This window comes from Microtus pennsylvanicus, chromosome 1 (genome assembly GCF_037038515.1).
Source record: "Microtus pennsylvanicus isolate mMicPen1 chromosome 1, mMicPen1.hap1, whole genome shotgun sequence".
NCBI lineage: Eukaryota > Metazoa > Chordata > Mammalia > Rodentia > Cricetidae > Microtus > Microtus pennsylvanicus.
This window is the reverse complement of record NC_134579.1, coordinates 116,251,442-116,278,925: the sequence shown is the minus strand read 5'-3', so window position 1 is coordinate 116,278,925 and position 27,484 is coordinate 116,251,442. Positions and strand designations below refer to the sequence as shown.

Below are 27,484 nucleotides of genomic sequence, written 5' to 3'. Positions count from 1 at the left end.
GGGTGCACACCTGAGCAAGGAGGAGGGAAGAGGACCCGGGTCGTCTTCACCCGAGTCCACAGACCGCCGCAGATGGCATGGGTAGAAGGGGAGCCTAAGAGGTCAGGCTTCTGACTCCGCAGGTGGGTTTAGAGCCCCGCAGGGAGGTAGGCGGGACCAGATCAGAGGGAGGGCGGGGCCTGTATTGTCCGCCCCGCGGGGCATGCCGGGAACCACGCCCCCAAGATGGCGTCTTACTGACAGTTGGCTGCGGAGCGGCAGAGGCGGATCCTGCTAGTCAGGGCGGCGGCGGGGCTGGGGTCTCCCGGGCCGGGGTTGGCGTGTGGAAGGGATGGCGGCGCGGAACGCCTAGGGCGGTGCCGCGTGGGCAAGGCGGGCGCGGCGGGCAGCCATGGGCTGCTGAGGCGGCGGCGTCCCTACAGCGCCTTCCCTTAGCCATGGGTTCATCGGCTGCCGCGGCGGCGGCGGCAGCGGCAGCAGCGGCAGCGGACTCAGCACAGTGGCTGTCGGTGAAGGAGGAGACCATCTTTCTGCACGACGGGCTTATCCGGGTCACCGACCTGGCCGAGCTGCCCAGCGAGATCCTCGGCGCCCCGGAGGCCGCCGACACCGACCTGGAGGTGAGCGAGGCCCCCGCAGGCCGCGGCAGGTGTGTGTGCGACTCTTAAAAGAGCATCTTCGGGCCGCGGCCTGGAGCCCGGGCAGCCGCCGCCCCGCCGCTCCCCTCCCCCACGCGCCGGGAGTCCCTGGGCGGACGCGCCCAGGTGCCTGCGCTCCGGAGACCTTTTGTATTTTGAACGGTTGCACACGGTCTGCTTCTTTTTAGCCCCAGCCCTGTGTTGATTTCGTGGGCGCGCGAGTGCACTCGTGTGTGTTGGGGAGACCAGGTGACAGCTGCCCCGCTTCCTCCACCGTAAGCAATTCTGCAACCTGTCTGTGCGGTGCCTAGGATTGACACCCAGGCCTTTGTCAGGGAAGCCGGCTGTGTGGACAGCGAGAAAGGGATGCTGCACCGTGGCCTGGGAAGGGTCAAGGGCGAATGTGAGTTTGTGTGTGTGTGTGTGTGTGTGTGTGTGTGTACGCGCGCGCGCGCGTAGAGGGGTCGCTAAGAAGCCCAGTCTCAGGAGCAGTAGCAGGTGCATCAGCTAGTTGTGATGGTCCCCCGCCCCCATCCACCCCCCAAAAAACCCAAATGTGCTTATGGGAACTTTCCACCGAGTAAGCTCGGTTTTGTATTTGCCTAGAGGTGGGAATGTTGGCTGTCGTGTTTTTATTCAGGTCAGCTGGCTGTTGACCCTGCTTCCCCTCCACTTTGTGGGGTGACATTTTGGTGTGCAGGAAGCATAGAGTGTGGTGAAATTCGTATTGTCGCATGGAGGGTTCCCTGGGGTACGCCGCAGACAGGAGAACCTGTGTGCGGAATCTTTTGTGTTTTGCGGTTTTCCATGCGCTTTGGCATTCAGTACCACCGACATTTATAGAAATGGATTAAAATCTCATTACTGTGTGTTTTTGGAAACGGCAGAGATCCGATCGCAGTCAGCGAGACTCTGGGACGTGCTTGAGATGCGAATGCGGTCCGCTGTGTTTGTGTGTTTGAGGTTGCTTCAGAATTTCCGTTTATGACTCTTAATTGACATATTTTACAGTATAGCCACGATAACATGGGCGATATATAAGTTGATAGAGAATTCCTAACGTGAAATCTTAATACAATTATGTTTTATTTGCGCCTATTCTATAAAAAGCAAGGGGTTTCTGATTTAACTGCCTGAAAACCCCAGGGCTCTGATGGTATGATGGTGGACCCTTTATTTAATGGGCACTGCTGTGTAAAGGTGGAAGGTGCTCTTTGTTTTTTGGAGGCTAACCTAAATGCTCTCGAGCCCAGACTGTTTGATGTATATGCAATTGAGTTTTTCGATTAGAAGAAATAGAATTATTTTAACAACTGAGTTATTTACTGTATGTACCCTGAGTGAATTTGCCAGCTATTTCCAAATTCATTTTAAAGGAAAGACTGACCAACTAGATTAATTCTTCTCCTAAAGGAATATGTGAATGAGTGATACACACTGTGTTTGGCAGTAATGGAGAACTGTTCTGTTTTCATTCCTTTCCATAATGCAGTATCCAGAGAAGCAAGTAGTCTGCTATTCACACACCTAACTATTTAATAATATTCCTTAATTGTATCCCTGGTGTTGGGTGCTGTCCTGTTAGATTCTCAAAGGACTCTAGGAGCTAAATCTTGTTACTCATTGCAACTGTTGTATCTATTGTGTGGGTATAGCAAGTAAAGAGCAGAGCAAGTGTGCAGTTTGCTCAAGATCTTCATTTTTACTTTTGAGACAGGGTGTCACTTCATAATTCTGTCTCCTAGAACTCTGTGTAGACCAGGCTGTTATAGAATACACAGAGATCTGCCTGTCTCTGCTTCCCAAGTCCTGAGATTAAAGGTGTACACACCGCACATAGCCTTAGATATTTTTTAATACTTAGGGATTGATTTATAGGGATGCTGGGGATCTAAACTCAGATCTTGTTAACCACCAAGCAGTCTCTCCAGCCCTAAGCTCAGACCCTCATTTTGCAGAGCAAGCTCTTCATCCACAGAGTTGCTTTCCTAACCCCACTTTGTTTCCTGTCCAGCAACTGTTTCTTTTTTCATGTTTCAGGATGATTAAAGTTTAGCATAGTTTAAAAGGTATCTTTTGGGATGTTAACAGCCTATGAAATAGTGTCTCCCAGTTCTCTCTAGTCGACTCTGAGGGAATAGCAGTGATCTGTATAATTTTGTTTTTTGAGACAGGGTTTCTCTGTGTATCTCTGGTTGTCCTGGAGCTTCCTCTATAGACCAGGCTGGCCTTGAGCTCACAGAGATCCATCTGCCTCTGCCTTCCCAGTGCTGGGATTATTCATAGGGTTTTATAATTATAGACTTCTTCCACTAATGATTTTGAATTATAAATAAGACTGGAATTCAGAGCTAGGCAGTGATGGCACACACCTTTAATCCTAGCACTCGGGAGACAGAGGCAGGTGGATAACTGTGAGTTCGAGGCCAGCCTGGTCTACAAGAGCTAGTTCCAAGACAGGCTCCAAAACTATAGAGAAACCCTGTCTCGAAAAACCACATACACACAAAAAAAGACTGGAACTCAGTTGAATAATTTATGAAGGACAACCATAATAGATAAGACTATAGAGTCATAGAATTTTAGACCACAGAAGGGACCTTGGAGATGATGCCCCTTGGAGATATGAGTGATTCCTTCATTTTAGAAATTGATCAGGAAGGATTCTGCTGTGATGGGTATAGCATGTCTAGCTATGTCAGTAAGATGACCTGGGCCTTCTGCTTCTGGGTTCTAGTGTTCTTTTTACTCTCAGTGCTGTTCGAGGTTACATGTCATTTAGAAAATAAAAATCTAAGGAGATCAAAATCGACCTGAGCAGAGCATCTGAAGTAAATTTTCTTCCTAGTAAATTATAGATTTGTTTTTGAAGGAAAAATAACAACAACAAAAAAAGAGCCCACCACATAATAGTGTTTTTAATTAATTAGTGCAAATACTATCTTGTGGATTTAGCAGTAATTGAGGTCTACTGTTTTGGGTGTTGAGGGCATGGCAGTGGATGAAATGAAAGCTTCCTTCTCTAAAAAAACTTATATTTCAGCTTGAAGATGTAAACTACAGCAATAAGTATCCTGCATCATAGCCCCACAATGTCCTTGAGTTGGACCCAGGAACTGTTGGACACCCAAACCCACCAATGCTGAAGCTCTTAGCTTAGCACATAGACTTTTACAGCTACATATAAGTCATCTCTATGTGCAGTAGTACAAGGTAGGCAAGTGGTCATTATATTGCTTAGGAGATAATTATTAGACATACTTTTGTATATGTGTTGTATGCCTGATCACATTGCACACAGCCAGGGCATGGATGACATGTTCTAACAATGACAAAGGGGATGCTTCCCTATCATTTCATGTGTTTGTGTGGATGATTCTGTTTAGTACTTGCTACAAAGCAAATCTGAGGTTTACTTTTTTTTTTTGTATAGTTTTAGTGCCTGTCTTAGAACTCTCACTCTGTAGACCAGGCTGGCCTTGAACTCACAGAGATCTACCTGTCTCTGCCTCCCAAGTACTGTGGTTAAAGGTGAATTCCACCATTGCCCAGTGAGGTTTACTTTTTGGAAGTTTCTCCTCTTCTTTTGAGACAGGGTTTCAGTATGTAGACCAGGCTGTAGACCAGGCTGGCCTTGAACTCCTTCTGCCTGCCCAGTGTAGGTTTTAAAGGCATGCATCACTGGCCCAACATTTTCCTGAATATTTTCTTTTTTTAAACAAAAATTTATAATTTATTTAACTTTATTTTATATGCATTGGTATGAAGATATCAGATCTCCTGGAACTGGAGTTACAGACAATTGTGAGCTGCCATGTGGGTGCTGGGATTTGAACCTGGGTCTTCTAGAAGAACAGCCAGTGCTCTTAACTGCTGAGCCATCTCTCCAGCCCTCTTTCCTGAATATTTTCTTTCTTTCTTTTTTTTTTTTTTGGTTTTTCGAGACAGGGTTTCTCTGTAGCTTTGGTGCCTGTCCCGGAACTAGCTCTTGTAGACCAGGCTGGCCTCTAACTCACAGAGATCCGTCTGCCTCTGCCTCCCGAGTGCTGGGATTAAAGGCTTGCGCCACCACTGCCCGGCTTTTCCTGAATATTTTCAATCCACAGTTGATTGAATGTGAAGATATGGAGCCCACTAATGTGGAAGAACAACTTGTGTGTGCATGTATGTGCTTCTGTATATGCCTCTATGTGTATGTGTGCGCGCTAGTGCACATGTATGTGATGATAAGTGTTGTGGAGAAGATGAACCAGGTGAAGAGATGGGATCTTACTTCATATCCAATGGACTGGAAAGGAGAGTGCAGGCAGATGAAAATGCAAGCTGGCTTTTGAGCAGAGTCTTGAAAGAAGTGAGAGTGTGACATGACTGTGGAGCAAAGAACATCCTATACAGAGAGGACATCTGGAGCCAAGTGTCTGAGAGGACACTGTCCTTAGTTTGTTCGGAGCTCTGAGCCCTTATTCAGAAAGCAGAGAGGGAAAGGAGTGATAGGAGTCAGGAATGCTGATCAGGTGGGGCCTTGGCAGTAAGGGCTTTGAGCTTCACAGTGAATTAAGAATGCAGAGTGAGGCTTATTCTTTTTATGTTAATTTTAAAATTAGTAAGCAAGATAATAGATGTCATTGTGATATTTCATACATGTATTTTGCTTGTCTCCCCCTCCCCTTTTTCTTGTCCTTTGAAATAGCTGCCTTCTATCTTTGTGGTACACATTGTAATCCCAGCATTTGGGAAGCTGAATCAGGAGGATAGAGAAATTGAGGCCAGCCTGTGCTACATAGGGGATTAGTGTTCATGTCTATAGTGGTGAGCTTCGCAAAGATCACTTTCAAATATTCAATGCTTTTTCCGTATTCACTCCTTGTACCTCCCCTTCCTCACTCGTTTCTCTTCCCTTTCCCTGCTAGAAAATTATTATTTAAGCATTGAAATAAATATAAACTTGAAGAAAAAAGAATGCAGCTCAGAAGTGATAAGCTCAGTGGGAGAATCATTTACCTGGCAAGCACAAAGCCCCAGGTTTAGTGCTGCCTACCACACATATATACACAACTCAAATATATTGAACCTTAAATTTCATTTCATTGAACGTTAGGTTTTTTGTTGTTTTGCTTTTTTTTTTTTTTTTGAGTCAGGGTTTCTCTGTGTAACAGTCCTAGCTGTTCTGGAACTTGATTTGTAGTTCAGGGTGGTCTTGAACTTACAGAGATCCACCTACCTTTTCCTCCCAAGCGCTGGGATTAAAGGATTGTGCCACCACAGCCTGGCTGAACATTAGTGTTTTAAATAAAGGTAATCAAGTGGTTGAAGTTTCAAAAGCTTGCTGTTTACTGTTTTGTATTTATTTTACAAACTCCACCTGGGGACAAGTCTCTCTCTGTCTCTGTCTCTCTCTCTCATTCTCACACACACATACACACACACACACACACACACACATGCGTACACACTCACACATATACACTGATAGAGAAGCTATTTTCTTAATGTGCCCAAAATATTTTTTACCCTATAGTTTATTTGATAATTTTATTGCATTTATTGATTGATTGATTGTGTGTGTGTGTGTGTGTTTTTGTGGTCTTGGAATACCAGGGTGTTTGTGTGGACGTCAAATGGCAACTTTTGGGAATCAGCTGTGTTCTGACTGGTTGGTCCTGAGAATTGAACTCAAGTTGTCAGACTTGGCAGCAAAAACCCTGACCCATAGAGCCATTTTACTGGTTTAGGTATAGACTTCTTTTAAATTCAAATATTTTCTTTTTTTTTTTTAAATTCAAACATTTTCAAAATGAATGGTTCTCTTTTTTCTTTTTTTAAAATTTTTGTGTGTCCCTGGGGATCAAATCTGTAGCTGCTCGTAGAATGTAAGCACTCTCTCCTAAGCTCCTTGAGTCCTGCTTCTTGTTGTTCATGATTGTGAGGACTTCCTCTCCTCCCTCAGTCATTAACACACTCTCCTTGCAAAGACTTATTCCTTCACCGCTTTAGTTTTTCAAGACAGGGTTTCTCTGTAGCTTTGGAGACAGTCCTGGAACTTGCTCTGTAGGCCAGGCTGGCCTTGAACTCATGGAGATCTGCCTGCCTTTGCCTCCTGAGCGCTGGGATTAAAGGTGTACGCCACCACCACCCGACTTGATTTAGAAAAAAAATTATTTAATTAAAATTATTTTAAAGATTTCTTTATTTTTTATTTTTTAAAATAATTTATTTAGATTCATTTTATGTGCATTGGTGTGAAGGTGTCAGATCCCTTGGAACTGGAGTGACAGACAGTTGTGAGCAGCCATGTGGGTGCTGGGAATTGAACCCAGGTCCTCCGGAAAAGCAGTCAGTGCTCTTAACCACTGAGCCATCTCTCCAGCCCCAAGATTTTTTTATTTTATGTGTATGAGTTTTGCCTGTGTGTGCAGTGCCTGGGGAACTCAGGTGAAGGCATCAGATTTCCTAGGACTGGGGTTACAGATGATTGTAAGTCACCATGTGGGTGTTAGGAACTGAAAACTCAGGTCGTTTGAAAGAACAAGAACTCTTACCACTGAGCCATCTCTTCAGCCCCAATACAAAGCTTTTCTAATTTTTTTTTTTTTGAGACAGGTTTTCTATGTAGCTTTTGGAGCCTGTCTTGGAACTTGCTCTGTAGACCAGGCTGGCCTCAAACTCACAGAGATCCACCTGCCTCTGCCTCCCAAGTGCTGGGATTAAAGGCTTCCCATACAAAGATTTAAGCATGAAAGTATATGTAAATTTTGTGACTACGTCAAGCTGGAAACACCCCAAATGTCCAATAGGTCAGCAGATAAACAAGTGTGGAATATCCATACGATGGAATAAGAGCAATAAAAAGTCATGCTCTGGGGGGCTGGAGAGATGGCTCAGTGGTTAAGAGCATTGCCTGCTCTTCCAAAGGTCCTGAGTTCAATTCCCGGCAACCACATGGTGGCTCACAACCATCTGTAATGAGATCTGGTGCCCTCTGCTGGCCTGCAGACATACACACAGACAGAATATTGTATACATAATAAATAAATAAATATTTAAAAAAAAAAGTCATGCTCTGTTGTTAATATATGGGTTTATGCTGGGTGCTAGAAGCCAGACACAGTGTACCCTTTAAGATTCCATTTATATGAGATTCTAGAAAATACAAAGTAGTCTGTGATGACTGCCTGGAGAGAAAGAGGAGGGCTGGGGAGGATAGAGAAAATGGTAGAGGAGCACGAGGAAACTTCTGAGGTGATGGGTGTTTTGGTTTTGGTATCGTTTCATGTTGATATGTATATGTGTCAAAACAACTCAGATCCTACAGTTTAAATATGTGCAGTTTATTGTATGCCAGTTACATTTCAGTAAGCAAACACAATCTCCACATGCCCAGAGTGTGTTCTGGGTACTGTTTGGGAAGTGAAAGGCAACAGAGTTTTGTGTGTTGTTTGTTTTACAGTTTAAGAGAAGAACATTTGGGTTTGGAGCTGCTCAGCTGAAGCAGCCAAGGCTTTGTATGTCATGACATGCACATAAAACCTTCCGGACAAGGTTCGGGCTTCATTTGGTCTGTTCTGTGATTGTTGTGGAAAAGTTCAGAGCTGAGCTAGAATTCCAGATTTTAGAATGGGGAGATAATTAATGAAAAAACTGTCCTTGTTCACCTTTAGTTTTTTTCTTGGCATGCAGCCATCAAGCACTGATGCAAGTCACTAGTGTTCTGTGAGCTTGGATGAAAGGCTGAGCAAGCCAGTGTATGAAGTAGGGATGAAGATATGAGGATTGTCAGGGGTAGTATGGTTCAGGATTGAAAGTCACACCTTGTTTTGAGATGGGGTCTTGAGTAGTTAGTCCCAGCTGGCCTTGAACTTAATAGGAGGTAAGGATGACCTTGAACTCCTGCTCTTTCTGCCTCTCTAGAGTTCTGGCTTTGGGATTACAGGTGTGCACTACCATAATCCGCTTGGTATAACATCTTTGTCAGCATTGTCAACGCTTCTACTACCACTATGGCAACAGCACATTGTACTTCATGCCAGGCTTTTGTGAAGTGCTTCATGACTTTTGTCCCATTTAATCCCCTACAATAGCCTTCTGAGGTTGGTTGCAGAAACTGTGGTATAGGCAAAAAATTAAGTAATCTGACAGAGATCGTAGTGACAAAGTAGAGGCTGGAATCTGTTTGGTTCCAGCCTGGGGTTCATGTTCTTTTTTTTTTCTATATATATATATATATATATATATATAAAAGTTTATTAGTGATGATGCACAAAAGTGTGTGGGGTGGGAGAGCTGGAGCCGGGGCTATGTGGGCTGCCCCTCATCTTCCTGCTGCTTCTGTGCGATCAGCTGCTGGCGCTCAGCTGCCTGGCGCATGCGCATCATGACAAGACTCTCATAGTCCCTTTCTGACCGCACTGAGCCCTTTGATAGCCCTGCATCACTGTGATCCACTGTGCCCTGGGGCTGTCCCTCCAACCAGGAAATCTTCAGAGGTTGTCCACCAGGCCCACTTCATTTCTGACAGCCAGCTCCGCGACCCTGACAGTTGCAAACTCCACTATGGCGTTTCCTGCCGTCTTTCTGGAAAGCACCAGGTTGAGAACCTCTCCATACTTTTGCAAAAGTCTCAGGAGGACATCTCTGGAGTAGCCACCTTGGGACTCGTCCTCCTTCTCGCACCTCCACTTCAGCTTTAGCTTGGGGGTTCCTTTGCCTTCAGTATTTTCTGTTCTTCCTCGCAGCCTCTGCTCCCGGTCCTGGCGGATCTGCTCCTGGACCAGCCTTTGCTGCTCCACCAACTGACGGGAACCCTCTTCTCGAAGGCGTGCAATCTCCTGTTCTAGTGCTGTGGTACTCCGGCTTTCCTCCTCTTCCTCACTCCCCTGGGCCTGGGCCTGCCGCTCCCTGGCCTCCAAGTCTAGCTTCACTTTCTTCCTTTTCTCATCAAGTCGCTGGGTCCTCTCTGCTGCCTGCTTCTTGGCTCTCCTCACCTTGTCATATGCGGCCCTGGCTGCAGCATCGGTCAGTACCTCCAAGGCCTGGGAAAGCTGGTGGAAGAGTTCAGCTGCTCTGGGGTTATCTGGATTTTTGTCTGGGTGGCAGGAGAGCGCTTTTTGCCTGTATGCCTTCTCCTCAATGCCAAGCAGCGCGTACAGATCCATCTGTAAGAGCTCTTTAGTCACCGCCATGGTTCTAGCCCTGTCCGAATTGATACTACAATTCCCAGGAGTCAGTCAGTCAGTCCTTCCTTCCTTCCTTCCTTCCTTCCTTCCTTCCTTCCTTCCTTCCTTCCTTCCTCCCTCCCTCCCTCCCTCCCTCCCTCCCTCCCTCCCTCCCTCCCTCCCTCCCTCCCTCTCTCTCTCTCTTTCTTTCTTTCTTTCTTTCTTTGCTTCAGAGTACCTTGCTTGTGTTTGGTCTTATTCATCTCCTGGCATATATTTATTTTAGCCAGTAATCTAAATAATAAATCTACGCTCATATGTAAGCAAGAAAGAAGGAAGATTTTTGTAGTTTGTGATGGGCTAGGGATGTTGAAGGGGTTTAGCTGAACTAGATTCCATTAAAAAGTTCCATTTTAGCCAGGTGTTGGTGGCGCATGCCTTTAATCCCAGCACTCGGGAGGCAGAGGCAGGCTGATCTCTGGGAGTTCGAGGCCAGCCTGGTCTACAAGAACTAGTTCCAGGACTGGCACCAAAGCTACAGAGCAACCCTGTCTCGAAATCCCTCCTCCCCCCCAAAAAGTTCCATTTTATGGACTGCGCTTGATGCCCAGCCTGATGATCTGAGTTAGATTTCTAGGACCCACATGGTGGAAGGAGAGAAAGGACTCCCTCTAAAGGTGCTCTAATCTTAACAGGCACACTGTAGCAAGTGCACACCCCACCCCCATTCCCAATAAATAATCTAATAATTTTTTTTAAACTGGGCAATGAGAGCACATGCCTCTAATCCCAGCACTTGGGAGGTAGAGGCAGGCAGATCTCTGTGAGTTTGAGGCCAGTCTGGTCTACAGAGCTGGTTCCAGGACAGCCAGGGCTACTCTATCTCAAAAACTTAAAAAAAAAAAATTTAAAGTTTTCTTGTTAATGTAATGTTAATGTAAGTGTTAGTCTGCATACTTTGGAGTGTTAAGGAGGCTGATATTAATTGTGTTGTATTTGTTGTGTGTACCTTTTGGCCTTAAAGAATTAATATGGAGATACTGTAGAAACAAAATATGGGGTGTATGAGAGAGACAATAAGTAGCCTGGGATAATACCAATTAGAGAAAAATTAGGTTTATTTTTACTATTATTTTCTTCTTCAGCTCATTTTTATGTATAGAAAACAATGATTATATGCTACCTGTAATTCTGTATTTAAAATTTTGTTTGTTTTTGAGTCTATTATATATACCAAACTTAGCTTAAAGTTTAGAGATCTGACAGCCCTGCCTCCCCAGTGCTGCGATTAAAGGGGTGCACCACCAGGACAGGCTCTTTTGTGTTCTTTACTAATGTATTGCGTACATTTTGTTGTAATAGATTTAAAACACAACTTTCATGGTTGCATGGTAATTCATGAATGTATTGTAATTGTGACATTACTGAAATTTCTTCAAAGCTGTTATTTTACAATACACATTTATAGGAATTCAAAAGATTTAAAAATTTTTGTTGCTGAATGGGTGGTGGCACACGCCTTTAATTCTGGCACTGAAGAGGCAGAGGCAGGCGTTCTGTGATCCAACCTGGTCTACAGAGCAAGTTTCAGGCACAGCTAGAGCTGTTATACAAAGAAACCCTGTTTTGAAAAACCAAAAAGGAAAAAAATAGAAGAAAAAAATCTTTTGTTGGCTGGGCAGTGGTGGTGCATGCCTTTAATCCCAGCACTTGGACGCAGAGGTAGGTGGATCACTGAGTTCTAGGTCAGCCTGGTCTACAGAGTGAGTTTCAGGACAGCCAGAGCTACACAGGAAGACTCTGTATTGGAAAGCCAAAATAAGTAAGATAAATAAATAAATTTGTTGTTACTATGTGTGTTATGTGGAATTTGTGTGAGGAGATAGAGGCATGCATGGAGGTCAGAGGACAACTTTGTGGAGTTGGTTTTCTTCCACCTTTGTTGTGTTCCCTGATCAAATTTGGGGTGTCAGGCTTTCCTGGTAAGTGCTTTTACCCATCCACTATCTAATTGGCCCTTAGTTTTGTTTTTTTTTTTTTTTTTTTTTAAAGACAGGATTTCACTATGTAGCACTATGTAGCCCTGACTGGCCTGGAACTCACAAAGGTCCATCTACTTCTACCTTCCAATTGCTGAGATTAAATGATTTTTTTTACAAAAAGATTTATGATCATTGATGTTTTGCCTACATGTATTTGTGAGGGTTTTAGAAGCTCTGGAACTTAGCCGGTCAGTGGTGGCGTACGCCTTTAATCCCAGCACTCGGGAGGCAGAGACAGGTGGATCTCTGTGAGTTTGAGGCTAGTCTGGGCTACAAGAGCTAGTTCCAGGACAGCTACATAAAGCTACACAGAGAAACCCTATCTTGAAAAGCAAACAAATAAACGCCCTGGAACTGAAGTCAGAGTTTTAGTATTTATATGTTTGAATTAGAAGTTTGTTGTGATTGTTAAGGTATGTTCCTGCAAAATATCCCTACTATCAGTGTTAGGTCTTAAACCCAGGACAAATGACAAAAGGCTGAGGTGCCTATTTAACACATCAAAGTGAACCTGGCCACCAGGTTCTCCCTGCATCTCTTGGTCCTTTACCTGTTACAGGGTATGTCTGGCATACCCCACCCCCACCATAATCCAGCCTTTATGGTTATCTATATTCTTTTGGTCTACCCTTTTACCTTCCTGGCATCTTGGTCTCCTCCTAGCTCTCCTCTCCCCATCTTCTCACATGGTCTGGCTCAGTCTAGCCATGTTCCCTCTGGACTCTCCCAGATGTCCCTGTCTCTGTGTTCTCCCTTTTGTCTATAATAAACTTTCTCCTCCACCATACTTAGGAGTAGTCATCTCCTTTCTATTATTATTTATTATTATTAATTTATCTGATGCTAAAACCCAGGATCAGTCATATCCTTCCTTTCTTAGTTCTTTTTTTCATTTTCATTCAGACAGGTTATAACATAAAGGCATATTAATTGTGCCATATGATTTCTCTCCTAGTAGTGTTGACTATTTATGTAGAACTTTGAAGTTCATGTTCCATAATGGGAAACTTTGGAGTCATGCATCTGAATTCCCAGTGTTTCACCCCAACATTTTGCATTACTAGGTCAAAGCATGTGTGTGACAATTTTAGGTTAGCAATAAGGAAATGCATAATTTGCAAACTATTTCATGCAAATTATAGGTTTAGGAACTCTAACAACTGCAGATGTTTCATTCAAGTAGTGGTTTTATGCTAACAAAATGTTGACATTTGGTTTATATTTATAATGAGTGTCTTGTGTTCTGTATGTCTTCGTGTGTATTTGTGGTTTGTATTACTGATTGCAGATGTACGAAGTCTAATGCAACACATGTAGTTATTTACTGGATGGCATAGAAAAGCCAGGACCTCTTACGTCCTGTGACAGTTGATATATTTACTTTGTTTTGCTCCTGTCTCTTGTCTTCCCTCATTTCCCCTCCCCTCTCCTCCCTGGTTTCTCTCCTTCCCTCCCTCCAACCCTCTCTTCCATCCTTCATCCCTCTCTTCCATCCTTCATTCGTATTTGTCTTTTTTCTTTCTGAGATAAGGCCTTGCTTATGTAAACTAGACCAACCATCAACTAACTCATGGTCCTCCTCCTTCAGCCTTCTTATTTTATGAGTTTGTGTCACCAGACCCTGCTATGTGTGTGTTTGTTTGTTTTTTGTTTTTTTTGTTTTTGTTTTTTTTGGATTTTTTTGAGACAGGGTTTCTCTGTAGCTTTTGTAGACCAGGCTGGCCTCAAACTCACAGAGATCCGCCTGCCTCTGCCTCCTGAGTGCTGGGATTAAAGGTATATACACCACTGCTTGGTGCTGTTTGTTTGTTTGTTTTTTTAAATATTTATTTTATTTATCATGTATACAATATTCTGTCTGTGTATATGCCTGCAGGCCAGAAGAGGGCACCAGACCTCATTACAGATGGTTGTGAGCCACCATGTGGATGCTGGGAATTGAACTCAGGACCTTTGGAAGAGCAGGCAATGCTCTTAACCACTGAGCCATCTCCTCAGCCCCTGCTGTTTTTTTTTTTTTAAGTTTTTTTTTTTTTTTAATTTTATGTTTAAGGTTGCTTTGCCTGCATGTATATTTGTGCACCATCTCTGTGCCTGGTGTCCTTGGAGGCCAGAGGAGGGAAGGAGATGTCCTGGAGCTGAAGAGATGTTTTATTTATTTATTTATTAATTATGTATACAATATTCTGTCTGTATGCCTGAAGGCCAGAAGAGGGCGCCAGACCTCTTTACAGATGGTTGTGAGCCACCATGTGGTTGTTGGGAATTGAACTCAGGACCTTTGGAAGAGCAGGCAATGCTCTTAACCACTGAGCCATCTCTCCAGCCCTGAAGAGATGTTTTTGAGTGGCCATGTGGGTGCTGGGATTCTAATCTTGGTCCTCTGTAAGAGCAGCCAGTGCTCTTGTCTGCTGAGACATATGTCTTGCCCAGGAAGCACTTTTTGTTGTTGTTGTTGTTGTTTTTGTTTTTTAAGACAGGGTTTCTCTGTGTGGCCCTGACTATCCTGGAGCTCTTGGCATTACTAGTGCTGAAATTGCAGGTGTACACCACTATGTCCAGCCTCTCAAAGTCCTTCTATTTGGTGCCCACACCTCCCCCTTCCTGCTCTGGAGCTAAGAGATAAGTATGTATCTGGTGCAGCACTGGCATCTTCATGCACAGCACAGCAAATGTTCTAAGTTGTTTTTTTTTTCTTCAACCTCTAGATGGTTCTTTGTGTAGTCTTGACTGTTCTTGAACTCACTCTGTAGACCTGGCTGACCTCGAATTCACAGAGATTCTCCTTCTGCCTTCCTAGTGCTAGGGTTAAAGGTGGGCACCACCACTGCTTGACACAAATGTTCTGTTGTATAACCAGTTTGCTTTGAACGCCATTTAAACTAGGTGCTTTTTTTTTCTCTCTACCCTTGGTAGTTCCCAGGGCCTTGCTCAACCCAGGTAGATGTAGCACTTAGCTGCTCTCCTTCCCTACCTGTCATTTTTGGAGTTCATACTATGAGCTGTATAGGCTGTCATTCCCAAGGATTTAAAGGATGATGATGTACTTGGTGTCAACCTGGAATTTCAGACCCAAGGAATCTTCTGGGTTGTGTGTGGACATGGAAGAAGCTAGGTATAACTACCAACAGCACTAGATGACTTTTAGCCCAGCACTGCCACTTACCAGAACTTCTACTCCTTGGAGCTGGTCATGTAGCTCATTTGGTAAAATGCTTGCTTAGCATGTATGAGGTCCTGGGTTCCATCCCCAGCATCACATAAAATTGGATATGTTGGATATGTAATTGTTATACCTGTAATTTGAGCACTTGGGAGATGGAAGCATGAGGATAAGACTTTAAAAATTATCCTTGGCGCCAAGTGGTGGTGGCACATGCCCTTAATTCCAGTACTCAAGAGGCAAAGACAGATGAATCTCTGAGTTCAAGGCCAGCCAGAACATGTCTCAGGGCATTCATGACTACACAGAAAAACCCTTTCTCAAAAAACAAAATGAAATAAAACAAAAACAACAAAAAAATTATCCTTGGCCACAAAGTAAGTTTGAGGTCAGCCTGGGTTACATGAGACATTACCTCAAAAACAAAGCTAAAATCTTCCACTTTTTGTTTATGAACTATTCTTCTGTGAGGGTAAATGATAGTTATAAATGAAATAAATGAATGAAATGAATGAGGGAACTTGCCCAAAATAGCAACTAGCTTTTGACATTTAATAAAAACACCATATGTGGGGTGTAAGCTTTGATAATGAAGCACCCATTATAGTTGAAATACTGGATTCTTTAACTGGCATGGTACATTCTTTTTTTCCCTGAGACAAGGTTTCTCTGTGTAGCTTTGGAGCCTCACCTAGAACTCACTCTTTAGACCAGGCTGGCCTTGAACTCCCAGAGATCCATCCTTCTGTCTGTGTTTCCCGAGTGCTGGGATTAAAGACGAGTGCTGGGATTAAAGATGTGCACCACCGCCGTCCAGGTGGCATGGTACCTTCTAAAACCATGCATTAGCATGGATGAATAGCTATCCTTCAATTTCTTTAAAACTTTGAAAAATTAAGTTATTGTTTTTATTGATAGTTAAATTGGTATATACTGCTTTGGTCTTGTCTTCAACAAGAATAATAGTGTTGGTTATTTTTACTATAAACTCATGGGACAAAGTGTAATTTATTCCTGTAGGCTTAAGCTCAAGAATTTTTATAAAGGGATCTCTTATATAGTCTCTTATATAGTCTAATATTTTCCTTTCTCTCCATTGTCTTTTTTTTTTTTTCCTGTGTTGACATATCAGGCTACTCAAGATACTTAGTTACTGAGAATTGCCTCTCAGGGGATCATCATTCGGAGATGATGATGCTTCAAACACAAATTCTTTGGTGATAGAAAATGTTTAAGTGTTAAAAGTTTTTGCATGTGTTCACACATTCATTAAGCCATCTGCCGATGCAGAGCAGCTATGCTAACATGTTCTTTCAGTCATGTCCATTGTTATTTAAAGCAGAAGTCACCAGTGCACACTCCCTGCCCCCCATCTCTTAGACAGGATCTTATTTTGTAACCGAGGCAGGTTCAGAACTCTGCCATATAACAGAAGCTGTCCTTGCATTCTTCATCCTCCTATGATGCCCTCCCAGGTACTGGAGTCAGAGGCATGTGCCCCCATGACTAGTTTCTGTGGTACTGGGGATCAAAACCTGGACTTCCTGTGTGCTAGTCAAATATTCTACCAACAGAACTGCATCCCTTAGCTCAACTCTGCTTTGATTTCAAACACAAATAACTTATTAAAAATTTCCCCACTGTGGTGCCAGTGGGAAAGATGCTTGTTACCTAGAGGGATCAGGGGGTAAAGAGGCTTGTTGTATACGTCTGGTGACGTGAGTTTGATTCCTGAAATCCCTGTAAAGGCCGAACGGCTGAACCAATTCCACAGAGTTGTCTTGACTGCCACACGTGTACAGTGGCATGTGTATGCCTCCACAAACACACACACACACGGCAATAATAAACAAAATATGAATTTACCTTCATGTTGAAGAAAAAGATACACACAGAAATATATAGTGGGCTAGAGAGACAGCACAGATTAAGAGCTCTTGCTGAGGACTCAAATTCTGTTATCATCACTCATGTGGAGTGGCTATCAACTGCCTGTAATTCCAGCTCCAGATTTGTCTCTCCTCTGGTCTCCAAGTGCACCCACACTTATGTTCACATACCCATACACAAACACGCACACATATACCTAATTAAAAAGAATTATCATGGCTGTTTTTTTTTTAATTTTAAATTAAGTGAGAATTATCTGGGAAGAGCAGGGTTCTAGGCCAACCTGGCCTACAGAGCAAGTTCCTTGACAGGCTCCAAAGCTACACAGAGAAACCCTGCCTCGGAAAAACAGACAAACAAAAAAACGAAACGAAACAAAACAAAACAAAAGCCTCCATCAGATTGTGCCTGTAGGCAAGTCTATAGAGATCTTTTCTTTTTTTTTTTTTTTTTTTGATTTTTCGAGACAGGGTTTCTCTGTGGTTTTGGAGCCTGTCCTGGAACTAGCTCTTGTAGACCAGGCTGGTCTCGAACTCACAGAGATCCGCCTACCTCTGCCTCCCGAGTGCTGGGATTAAAGGCGTGCGCCACCACCGCCCGGCCTGAGATCTTTTCTTTTTGATTAATGAATGATGTGGGATGGCCCAGCTCACTACAGGAAATGCTACCTCTTGGCAGTGACCCTGGGTTATATGAGAAAGAAAGCTGAGTGACTGCAGAGTGCAAATGTGCTCAGAGCTAGGATGACTCTTCCAGGGGACCACATGGTGGTTCACGACCGTTCGTAACTTTTGTCTTAGGGGATTCAACACTTTCTGACTTCCACAAGCACCAGGCATTCATATGGTGCATAGACAGACATATGGACAAAACATCTAAGAAAGGAGTGAGGGAGGGAGAGAAAGGGAGGAGCAAGTCAGTAAGTAGCATTCCTCCATGATTTCTGCTTTAATTCCTGCCACTAGGTTCCTGTCCTGCTTGAGTTCTTGCTTTGGCTTGTAAGCTAAATAAACACAAATTGCTTTTGGTCATTGTGTCTTATCATAGCAATATTAAAGCAAATTAAGACATAAATTTTTTTTTTGTTTTTTTGAGACAGGGTTCTCTGTGTAGTTTTGAAGCCTGTCCTGAAACTCTGTAGACCAGGCTAGCTAGCCTTGAACTCCCAGATATGCCTGCCTCTGCCTCCTGAGTGTCACGATTAAAGGTGTGCACCACCACTGGGTGACATAAATCTTTTTTAAAAATATTTTTTTGAGTATTTTATGTGTATATAAATATCTTGCCTGAATATATATCTGTGTACCACATGCATCCCTGATGCTATGAAGGCCAGAAAAGGGTGTCAGATCCCCTGAAACTGGAGTTACAGATGGTTGTGAGCTCCCATGTGTGTTCTAGGAATAGAACCCAGGTCCTTTGGGAGAGCATCCAGTGTTCTTAGTCACTAAGCCAGAACCTAGCCCCTCGCCCCTTTTTTAGATAGAGGCTTATAGTTCTTGCTAGCCTGTATAGATCAGGCTGGTTTGAGCTCAGTGAGATCTACCTGCCTTTGCCTCCTGAAAGCTGGGATCAAAGGAATGAGTTAACCATACCATAATAATCCTTTTAAAAAAGAGGAACTATAATGCATATTATGTTTTTTTCGTATTATATTTTGATTCTTGTTAACTATAGCATTTAATATGCTGTTGTACCCTTCTTAGCAAGCTTTACAGCAGCTAACTTTATCCATGAGTGTTGTGTATATCCTGGCAGTACTTTAGTTGGTCTTTGGAAAGCTGGTAGCTGCAGTGTAGTGATAACTGCAGTATGACTGGGGCTCATCTCTGTGTGGGTGCAGTGTTCTGCCAGTCGAGATGGCCCTTTTAGTTTTAGCAGTTCTTTGATGTTCTTTGGGATTGGAGTTGTCTTGTCCTTGCATTTTAGTCAATCAAATTGTAGCTGAGTTTATCTGTGACGATAAATACAGACTGTGGTGCAGACCGGTGGAGGGGTAGACTTCATTTTCCTAAGAGTCTCTGGAGATGTCAGTGACTAAGCCAGGTGACTTCCTAACCAACTCCTTGAGAAGCACTTAGGGGTGCAATGCCTTTTGCTTACTATGTTTCATCTTCGTAAATTAACAAACAAACAAAAATACTTATTTGGCTGGTTAGTGGTGATCCACGCTTTTAATCTCAGCTCTAGGGAGGCAGAGGCAGGTGGATCTCTGTGAGTTCAAGGCCAGCTTTGTCTGCCAGCTAGTTCCAGGACACCCAGAGATACACAGAGAAACCCTGTCTTGAAAAACCAAATCAAAGAAACAAACAAACAAAAATCAACACTTATTTGATGGTTAGGGATGTGTTTCATTTGGTCGAATGCTTGCCAAGTGTGCAGGAGGCCCTAGGTTCAGTCCCCATGTCTGCAAAAACTGAGTGTGGTGGATAAGACTGGTAATCCTAGCACTTGGGAAGGTGCAGGTGTAGTGGGAGCTGTGGGGCTGCATTCTGCCACCCAGCTCCCGCCACCGGCTAGCTTATGCCCCGAAATAACACACAAATTGTATTCTTTTAAACACTGCTTGGCCCTTTAGCTCTAGCCCTTACTGGCTAATTCTGATATCCTGATCAACCCATCTCTAATAATCTGTGAGCACCAGTCTTACCGGGAAGATTCTAGCCTACCTCCATCCTGGGTTGGAGCTTCATTGTGTGTGTCTGCCCGGGAGAGAGGCATGGTGTCTCTCTGAGGCATCTGCTCCAGAGAGGAGAGCTGTCGAGTCTGAGCTCACTTCCTCTTCCTCCCAGCGTTCTGTTCTGTTTTCTCCACCCACCTGTGTTCTAACCTATGAGAGCCAGCCAAGCAGTTTATTTTTTTAACCAATGACCTTCCTCCATCAGTGCAGGCAAGAGGTCTTCCTTGACTATTACTACTTTGGAGGTCAGAAGGGGGCTATGCGAGAAACTGTCTCAAAACAACAAAAAAATTGTTTGAGGGCCAGGCAGTGGTTGTGTGCACCTTTAATCCCAGCACTCAGAGAGGCAGGTCTCTGTGAGTTCAAGGCCAGCCTGGTTTCAGGTTCGAAAGCTACATAGAGAAACCCTGTCTGTCCCCTGTCTCAAGAAACAAAAAAATAAAAAAGAATTGTTTGAATGTTAAGAAACCTAAAGAATTATATTTTTGCTTGGTAATGGCCAATATCCATGTCTATATAGGAACTTTAGAATGTGGCCAGGTGAATCTGCCCATATAATGAAATGGAATAACACATTTCTAAAAAGTCATTGAAGACCACTATTCATTTTTTGTTTTTTGTTTTTTGAGACAGGGTTTCTCTGCTGCTTTGGAAGTTGTCCTGGAACTAGCTCTTGTAGATCAGGCTGTCCTCAAACTCACAGATCTGCCTGTCTTTGTTTCCCAAGTGCTGAAATTAAAGGTGTGTGCCACTACCATCTGGCCCTCATCTTTTTTTTTTAAGTCTTTTATTATACAGTGCCATTTTTTCTTTCATTAATTTTGATTTATTTTTTTATGTGTATGTGCGTATGTCTGTGTATGAGTATATGTGCATGTGAATGCAGATGCTCACAGAGGCTCGAGAATCCTCTGGAACTGGAGGTGATTGTAAACCACCTTACTTACATGGCTGCTGGGAACCAAACCCAGGTCCTCTGCAAGAGCAGAAAATGCTCTTAATTGCTGAGCTCGTTTCATCTGCCCCAGCTTCAATCTCTTAGTGGTACATGCTACTTGCAGTTGAACTAGAGTTTGAAACAGCTAGCAGAGATTATTGTTGAGAATATAATTTTGTAGTGAGGACCCAGAATGCTCTGAGATTTGAAATGTGGCTCTCTCATTCTCACAGGGCTTTCTTTGGTGCACTCCTTGGTTTTTCCCTCTTATTGCCTCTCTAGGAACCCAGTATATAAAAAACCACAATTGTTAATCTTGCTGAACACATAGTCTATTGTCTAAATGCTGTCTAGGACTATCCTCCACATTTAAAAAGGTGCATTTTTGAATATCATTAGCAAGCAGGTAGAGCTTAGGATAGGAAATGAAGGCTTTTTTAGCCTAACTTCTTCTTTTTTTTAAATATTTATTTATTATGTATACAATATTCTGTCTGTATGTCTGCAGGCCAGAAGAGGGCACCAGACCTCATTACAGATGGTTGTGAGCTACCATGTGGTTGCCGGGAATTGAACTCAGGACCTTTGGAAGAGCAGGCAATGCTCTTAACCACTGAGCCATCTCTCCAGCCCTTAGCCTAACTTCTTAAGTTAAAGTTTAGAAGTTACTTGTATATATATACGTTTCTATTTTTTGGTGTGTGTGTGTGTGTGTGTGTGTGTGTGTGTGTGTGTGTGTGTGCGTGCCAGTGCATATGTGTGAGCATACACATGGATGTCATTGGACAACCTGTAAGAGTCTGTTTTCTCATTCTACTGTGTGTTTCAGGGATGGAACCCAGGTGGTCAGGCTTGGCTGCGAGTCCCCAATTACACACACCCTATCCCCACTGAACCATCCTGTTGGTTCTATATTGGGTTTTGCTTTGGTATGTGAAAGTATTTTTGTTTGTTTGTTTGTTTTGTTTTGTTTTTCGAGATAGAGTTTGTCTGGATACTTTGAAACCCGTCCTGGAACTCATTCTGTAGACCGCCTGACTGGAATTTTTCAAAATAATCCAGTGTTGCTGAGTAGGGGACACATGCCTTTAATACCAACACTTGGGAGGCACTTGTAAAATATTGCCTTTTAAGTGTCCATAAGCAGTGCTTACTCATGTTGTTACTAAATAGTGTGCTGACATCCTTAGCAAATGGAAACTTGTGTCCATCAGCATATTATTCCCAGAAATGTTATGATATTTCATGATTTGTTCAATGGCATGGATACAAACACAGAAAGTTAACTAACACCTTTTGTTTTTACCCTGTGTCTTTTCTACCAGTTGAATGAGTGAGACAGACTCTTCTGTCACCCAGACTAGCCTCAAGTTCACCACTTAGCTGAGGATGACCTTGAACTTGTGCTCTTCCTCTACCTCCCAAGTACTGAATGTAGGTTTGCACCACAATTGCCCCATTTTGTGTGGTGCTGGGGATGAAACCCAGGGCTCTGCGCATGCTAGGCAAGCATTCTACCAGCTGAACTACCTCGAACCATCCTTTTCTGTTTACTTAAGTGAAATCCTCTGTATCTGTAGCCACTAGCAATGGTTTATAGATAGATCTAGAGTTTTCTAAAATGGTTTTTGGTGTATCTGCTTAAGTAGTCTTCTTTCCTAAAGCACTCATTTGGGTTTTCACTGTTAAAATATTTTTTTTTTCAAGACAGGGTTTCTCTGTGGCTTTGGAGCCTGTCCTGGAACTAGCTCTTGTAGACCACGCTGGTCTTGAACTCACAGAGATCCGCCTGCCTCTGCCGCCCGAGTGCTGGGATTAAAGGCGTGCGCCACCATCGCCCGGCCGTTAAAAGATTTTTTAAATTGCTTAGCTAGGAAGCTGTCCATGTTGTGAGTCATGTTATGGAGATAGGAGGAGGAAGCCAGTTGTACCCTTTTCCTTATCTGTGTTCTGGCAGGCAGCAGATGCAAACTGTGCAACCTTACTCCGCCCTTTGTGTTTGGAGAGCCTTGATATTGTCCAACCACACTTCTGACTGGGTAACTAGTCCTGGAGCCCTCTCCCCTTCCTGCACCAGGAGCTTTCTTCTTGCTTACACTCTAATTACTTTGGAAAAAGGAAATTTGAATTCTCTCTGAAACTGATAGTGGCAAATTGGGCAGAGCTTCAAGGTCTGGCTATCTGATGCTCCTACATAGACAGACAGGTGCCTGCTTCAGGTTTACTATCAGATTCATTCCCTTACCACCAAGACTAACCTTTTCCTTTACTCTGCATTGAGAGTTGTTTACACAAATGGAAAGATGCTAATGTTACCCCACTGAGGTGGAGGGGCTCCATCCCTTTGTAGAACTCCTCCTGTTCTAAAGTGAGGCGTGGGGTGCCATATGATTATAATCTAAGCACTCAGAAGGTTAGAAGTTCAAACTGGAGACTAGCCTGGCCTATATGAGACCTCATGTCAAATAAAAAGTAAATTCTTCTGTTGATATAGTTTACATATCAGTATCAAAGAAAACAAGCCAGGTGTAATGCTCTTCCTATAGAGTAGGAAACCAGGTACCCAGCGACCCAGCCGACTGCACATTTTGCATGGGGGAGATGACTTCTTTGCCATTTCCTTTCCTGGATCGCTACCATGAAAGCACTCTTTCTTAGGTCATAAATGTCTACGGAGCCATACTTACTATTTGGTTTGATTTACCAAACTAGTCATGTTAACCAGTTAACCAGAAGAACTGACTAGTAACTTATTAAGAGACCTAGTGACCTGGAACAAAGGACAGTCTGCTGTAAGGGGCATGTGGGTCAGTATCATGGCAGAACAGCCTGGGTGTGCACAGTGAGTGTCAAGAGTGTGTCTTAAAGACTGGATTCATCTAAGAATGCTAACATGTAATGCTTAGAAGGACATAATAGATTAAGGTGGTTTGTTTCACTGGTGGGCTCCTGGTTAGCATGCATCTTTGAGAAAGAAAACCAAAATAGATGCTTTGAAACTCCAGAAGCAAATTCTTGAGCCTGTGTAGACATAAGAGAGCATGACAGCTATGCTGTAAAATTCTCCAAAACCAAAGCTGGAGGAACTATACGAAATAATGTTTTCTCTTATTGTTTATTTGCTATGTGTGGTGTATGTGCACACACATGCTATGTCATGTGTGTGGAGGTCAGAGGACAACTTTCAGGACTCACTTCTCTCCTCCTGCCTTGTAGGTCTAGGGGACTAAGACTCAGACCCTCAGGCCTGGTGGTGAGTGAGTGCCTTTACCTACTGGGCTATCTCACTGACACTGTTATTTCTACAGAGATTCTTATTATCTTTATTGTTTGGGTATACTGTAAGTATATCATGTTTATTTTAGGTCCCCTCTCAACCCTTCTCCCAAGGTGTCTCACTCTGTAGACCAGGCTGGCTTTGAATTCTGAGTCATCTGTCTCTTCCAAATGCTGGAATTAAAGGCATGCACCACCACCACCCGGCTTAGGCTTTGAATTTTGAGAAGACATTTTATACAAAAATAAAAGTACTATATTCTTACTACCAGTAACCTTTCTAAAATTACAGTGACGTTTAGAGATAAAAAATTATTCAAGGTATTTCCAACCTTCCTTATTGCATCTTTGAAATTAAGTAGAAAGCAGCACATTCAGTGTTCTTCTTTGCCATCAGCTCTTGCCAAAAATAAAATCCTCCCACACCTGCTCACCTGTTTTCACTCCACAACATCCAGGCATTGTTTCTAGGAAAAGGTTGAAATGAAGAATAATGTATTTCCTGATGACCACCATATTTGTACAGTCATAGTGACACCCTGGGCCAATTTCTTTTGCCATCTGTTCTCAGCAAGGATAAGTTGAAACTCATACATCAACAAGTAAAGCAAAGCTGTGTGTTTTCCTCCGACTTGTTCCTAGAAGCAAGGCTTCTGTTTGCCAGTTAGACTACTAGAGATTGACTTGATGTCATGAATAGGACTTTAACATTATTTTGAAGTGTTTCTGTGTTTCTCTGTAATTTTTAAAGAAACAAATTTTATTTTGTTTCATAGCGTACCTTATTTGCTAGATGTCATCATAGTCTAGTGATTTTCCTATAACAGTGTCCTCTCCATTCCTATTCAGAGATAATCTGTGGTTATTGTATGCATGAAAATGGAGATTTTAAAAGCCAGCCATAATCTTTCCACTGTTGGCATTTTTGACCCTGTTTCTTTTATTTACCACACACACACACAATATATATATTTCCCCACCTAGCTAAGTTCTGCCCTGCTATAGGTCCAAAGCAGTTTCTTTTTTTTTTTTTAAGATTTATTTATTTCTTATGTATACAGCATTCTGCCTGCATGTATGACTGCACACCAGAAGAGGGCACCAGATCTCATTACAGATGGTTGTGAGCCACTATGTATGTGGTTGCTGGGAATTGAACTCAGGACCTCTGGAAGAGCAGCCAGTGCTCTTAACCTCTGAGCCATCTCTCCAGCCCCCAAAGCAGTTTCTTTGTTCATTTATGATAATCACAGCATACAGAGGGGACTCCCATATCAAGTTTGAGGCCAGCCTGGTCTACAGAGGGAGTTCCAGGATTGCCAGGGCTACACAGAGAAATCCTGTCTCAAAACAAAAACTAAAAGCCAAACCAACCAAACAAAAATGGCCAGTGCTTTATTCTGCTTCTACACTTCCTTATGCAAATAGAGATGCTGGGTCACCTCAGTGAAGCACAGGACTTCCTAATATGGATCCTTTGTATAACAGCTCTTGAGTTAAACAAGTTTGTTCTGATCATTTTTTTTCCTGTACTATAGTGATTTGACTAAATATAAAATTTATTATTTTTAAAAATGTATTTACTTGGGGCTGGAGAGATGGCTCAGAGGTTTAAGAGCATTGCCTGCTCTTCCAAAGGTCCTGAGTTCAATTCCCAGCAACCACATGGTGGCTCACAACCATCTTTAATGAGGTCTGGTGCCCTCTTCTGGCCTTCAGGCATACACACAAACAGAATATTGTATACATAATAAATAAATAAATATTAAAAAAATGTATTTACTTTTTTGTTTGTTTTTGTTTTTTGAGATAAGATTTTTCTTAGTAATAGCCCTGACTGTTCAGGAACTTGCTCTGTAGACCAGGCTGGTCTCGAAGTCAGACATTCTCCTGCCTCTGCCTCCCAACTGCTGGGATTAAAGGTGTGTGCCTCCACTGCCAGTGATAGATCTATTTACTTTATTGTGTATGAGTGTTTTGCCTACATGTATGTCTGTATAGTATGTGTATACCTAAGTATCTGTGAAGGCTAGGAGAGGGTGTCAGATAACCTGGAACAGGAATTACAGACAATTGTGAATTGCCACGTGGATGCTGGGAATTGAACCCAGATGTAGAAGAGCTGCCAGTGCTCTTAACTACCGAGCTATTTCTCCAGTCTCCTAAATATAAATTTTTTAAAAATATATTTATTTATTTATTATGTATGCAATATTCTGTCTGTGTGTATGCCTGCAGGCCAGAAGAGGGCACCAGACCCCATTACAGATGGTTGTGAGCCACCATGTGGTTGCTGGGAATTGAACTCTGAACCTTTGGAAGAGCAGGCAATGAATGCTCTTAACCTCTGAGCCATCTCTCCAGCCCCTAAATATAAAATTTAAAAAGAGGTTTTTCCACCTTCAGTTCCAATTCTTTTTTTTTTTTTTTTTTTTGGTTTTTCGAGACAGGGTCTCTCTGTGGCTTTGGAGCCTGTCCTGGAACTAGCTCTTGTAGACCAGGCTGGTCTCGAACTCACAGAGATCTGCCTGCCTCTGCCTCCCGAGTGCTGGGATTAAAGGCGTGCGCCACCACCACCCGTTCGAATTCTTGATCTTTAAAATGTTCAACTTTTTATACAAATTCACCATATCTCAGCATTTATTTCATGGCCTATCATCTCTATGGCCTGATAAACTAATAAGAGAGCTATTTCTGGGGGTGGGGCTCAAACACAGCATTATATGTATTGTCCTATCACTCATCTAAATGGAATGTGTTTATAGGTTCATCTGGCAAGCAATTGGCACAAGAGCAAACACAGCTTGGGACAACATACTGTCCTTATGTTGTAAGTCAGCAGTTCTCACCACCTGCCATGGGCTCTGCTCTGAGCTTCACTGCTTTATGGACCAGAGTGATGTCTTTCTCCTCGGATCATTGGAGTGTAAGGAAGCTTGTGAAGCATAGATCCACACTAAGAGTCCAGTGTGTGCTCCATGAACATTGATGGTTAGCAGGAGGGAATGGAAATGGAAGGTAGTTCCTGAAGTTTACTTAACTTTATTCCCCATTCCTGACTCTTGGTATTCCTTTTTTTTTTTTTTTGGTTTTTCGAGACAGGGTTTCTCTGTGGTTTTGGAGCCTGTCCTGGAACTAGCTTTTGTAGACCAGGCTGGTCTCGAACTCACAGAAATCCGCCTGCCTCTGCCTCCCGAGTGCTGGGATTAAAGGCGTGTGCCACCACCACCCGGCTTGGTATTCCTTTTTAAAAAATACTTAGTTATGTATTTATGTATGTGTTTTTCCATCCATCCATCCATCCATCCATCCATCCGCCCGCCTGTCTGTCTGTCTATCTATCTATTTATCTATCTAATTTATTTTTTGAGGTATGTGTCTCTGTACAGCCTCAATTTTCCTAGGTCTCACTATGTAGACCAGGCTAGTCTCATTCACAAAGATCCATCTGCCTCTCTGCCTCCCAAGTGCTGGTACTAATGGTGTACAATAACATACCCAGCTCTCTTGGTTTTCTTTTCTTTTTGGTTTTTCGAGACAGGGTTTGACTGGAACTCACTCTATAGACCAGGCTGTCCTTGAATTCAGTGATCCTGACTCCTGAGTACTGGCATTAAAGGTATGTACCATCACTGCCTGGCTTCTCTTGGTTTTCTTTATTTTTTTTTCTTCCTTTGAGTCCTGCAGGATCTTGCTGTGTAGTCCA

At 43.0% G+C, this 27,484-nt stretch overlaps 2 protein-coding genes across 11 annotated transcripts in view; one reads left to right on the top strand and one right to left on the bottom strand.

Annotated features, from left to right (window-relative positions):
• The first annotated feature begins 221 nt into the window (after positions 1-221).
• Positions 222-27,484, top strand: part of Hectd4 (HECT domain E3 ubiquitin protein ligase 4) — a 186,293-nt gene continuing 159,030 nt past the window's right edge. For all 10 annotated transcript variants that reach the window (XM_075980735.1, XM_075980708.1, XM_075980727.1 and 7 more), the window contains exon 1: positions 222-620. In XM_075980735.1, coding sequence (XP_075836850.1) covers positions 438-620 — 183 coding nt within the window. In that variant the 5' untranslated portion in view covers positions 222-437. The remainder of the gene's footprint in view (positions 621-27,484) is intronic.
• LOC142840873 (dnaJ homolog subfamily C member 17-like) lies at positions 8,901-9,825 on the bottom strand. The gene is given in 2 exon segments (XM_075957522.1): positions 8,901-9,124; positions 9,127-9,825. Coding segments are annotated over 2 exon segments (885 nt in total). The 5' UTR covers positions 9,818-9,825; the 3' UTR covers positions 8,901-8,930.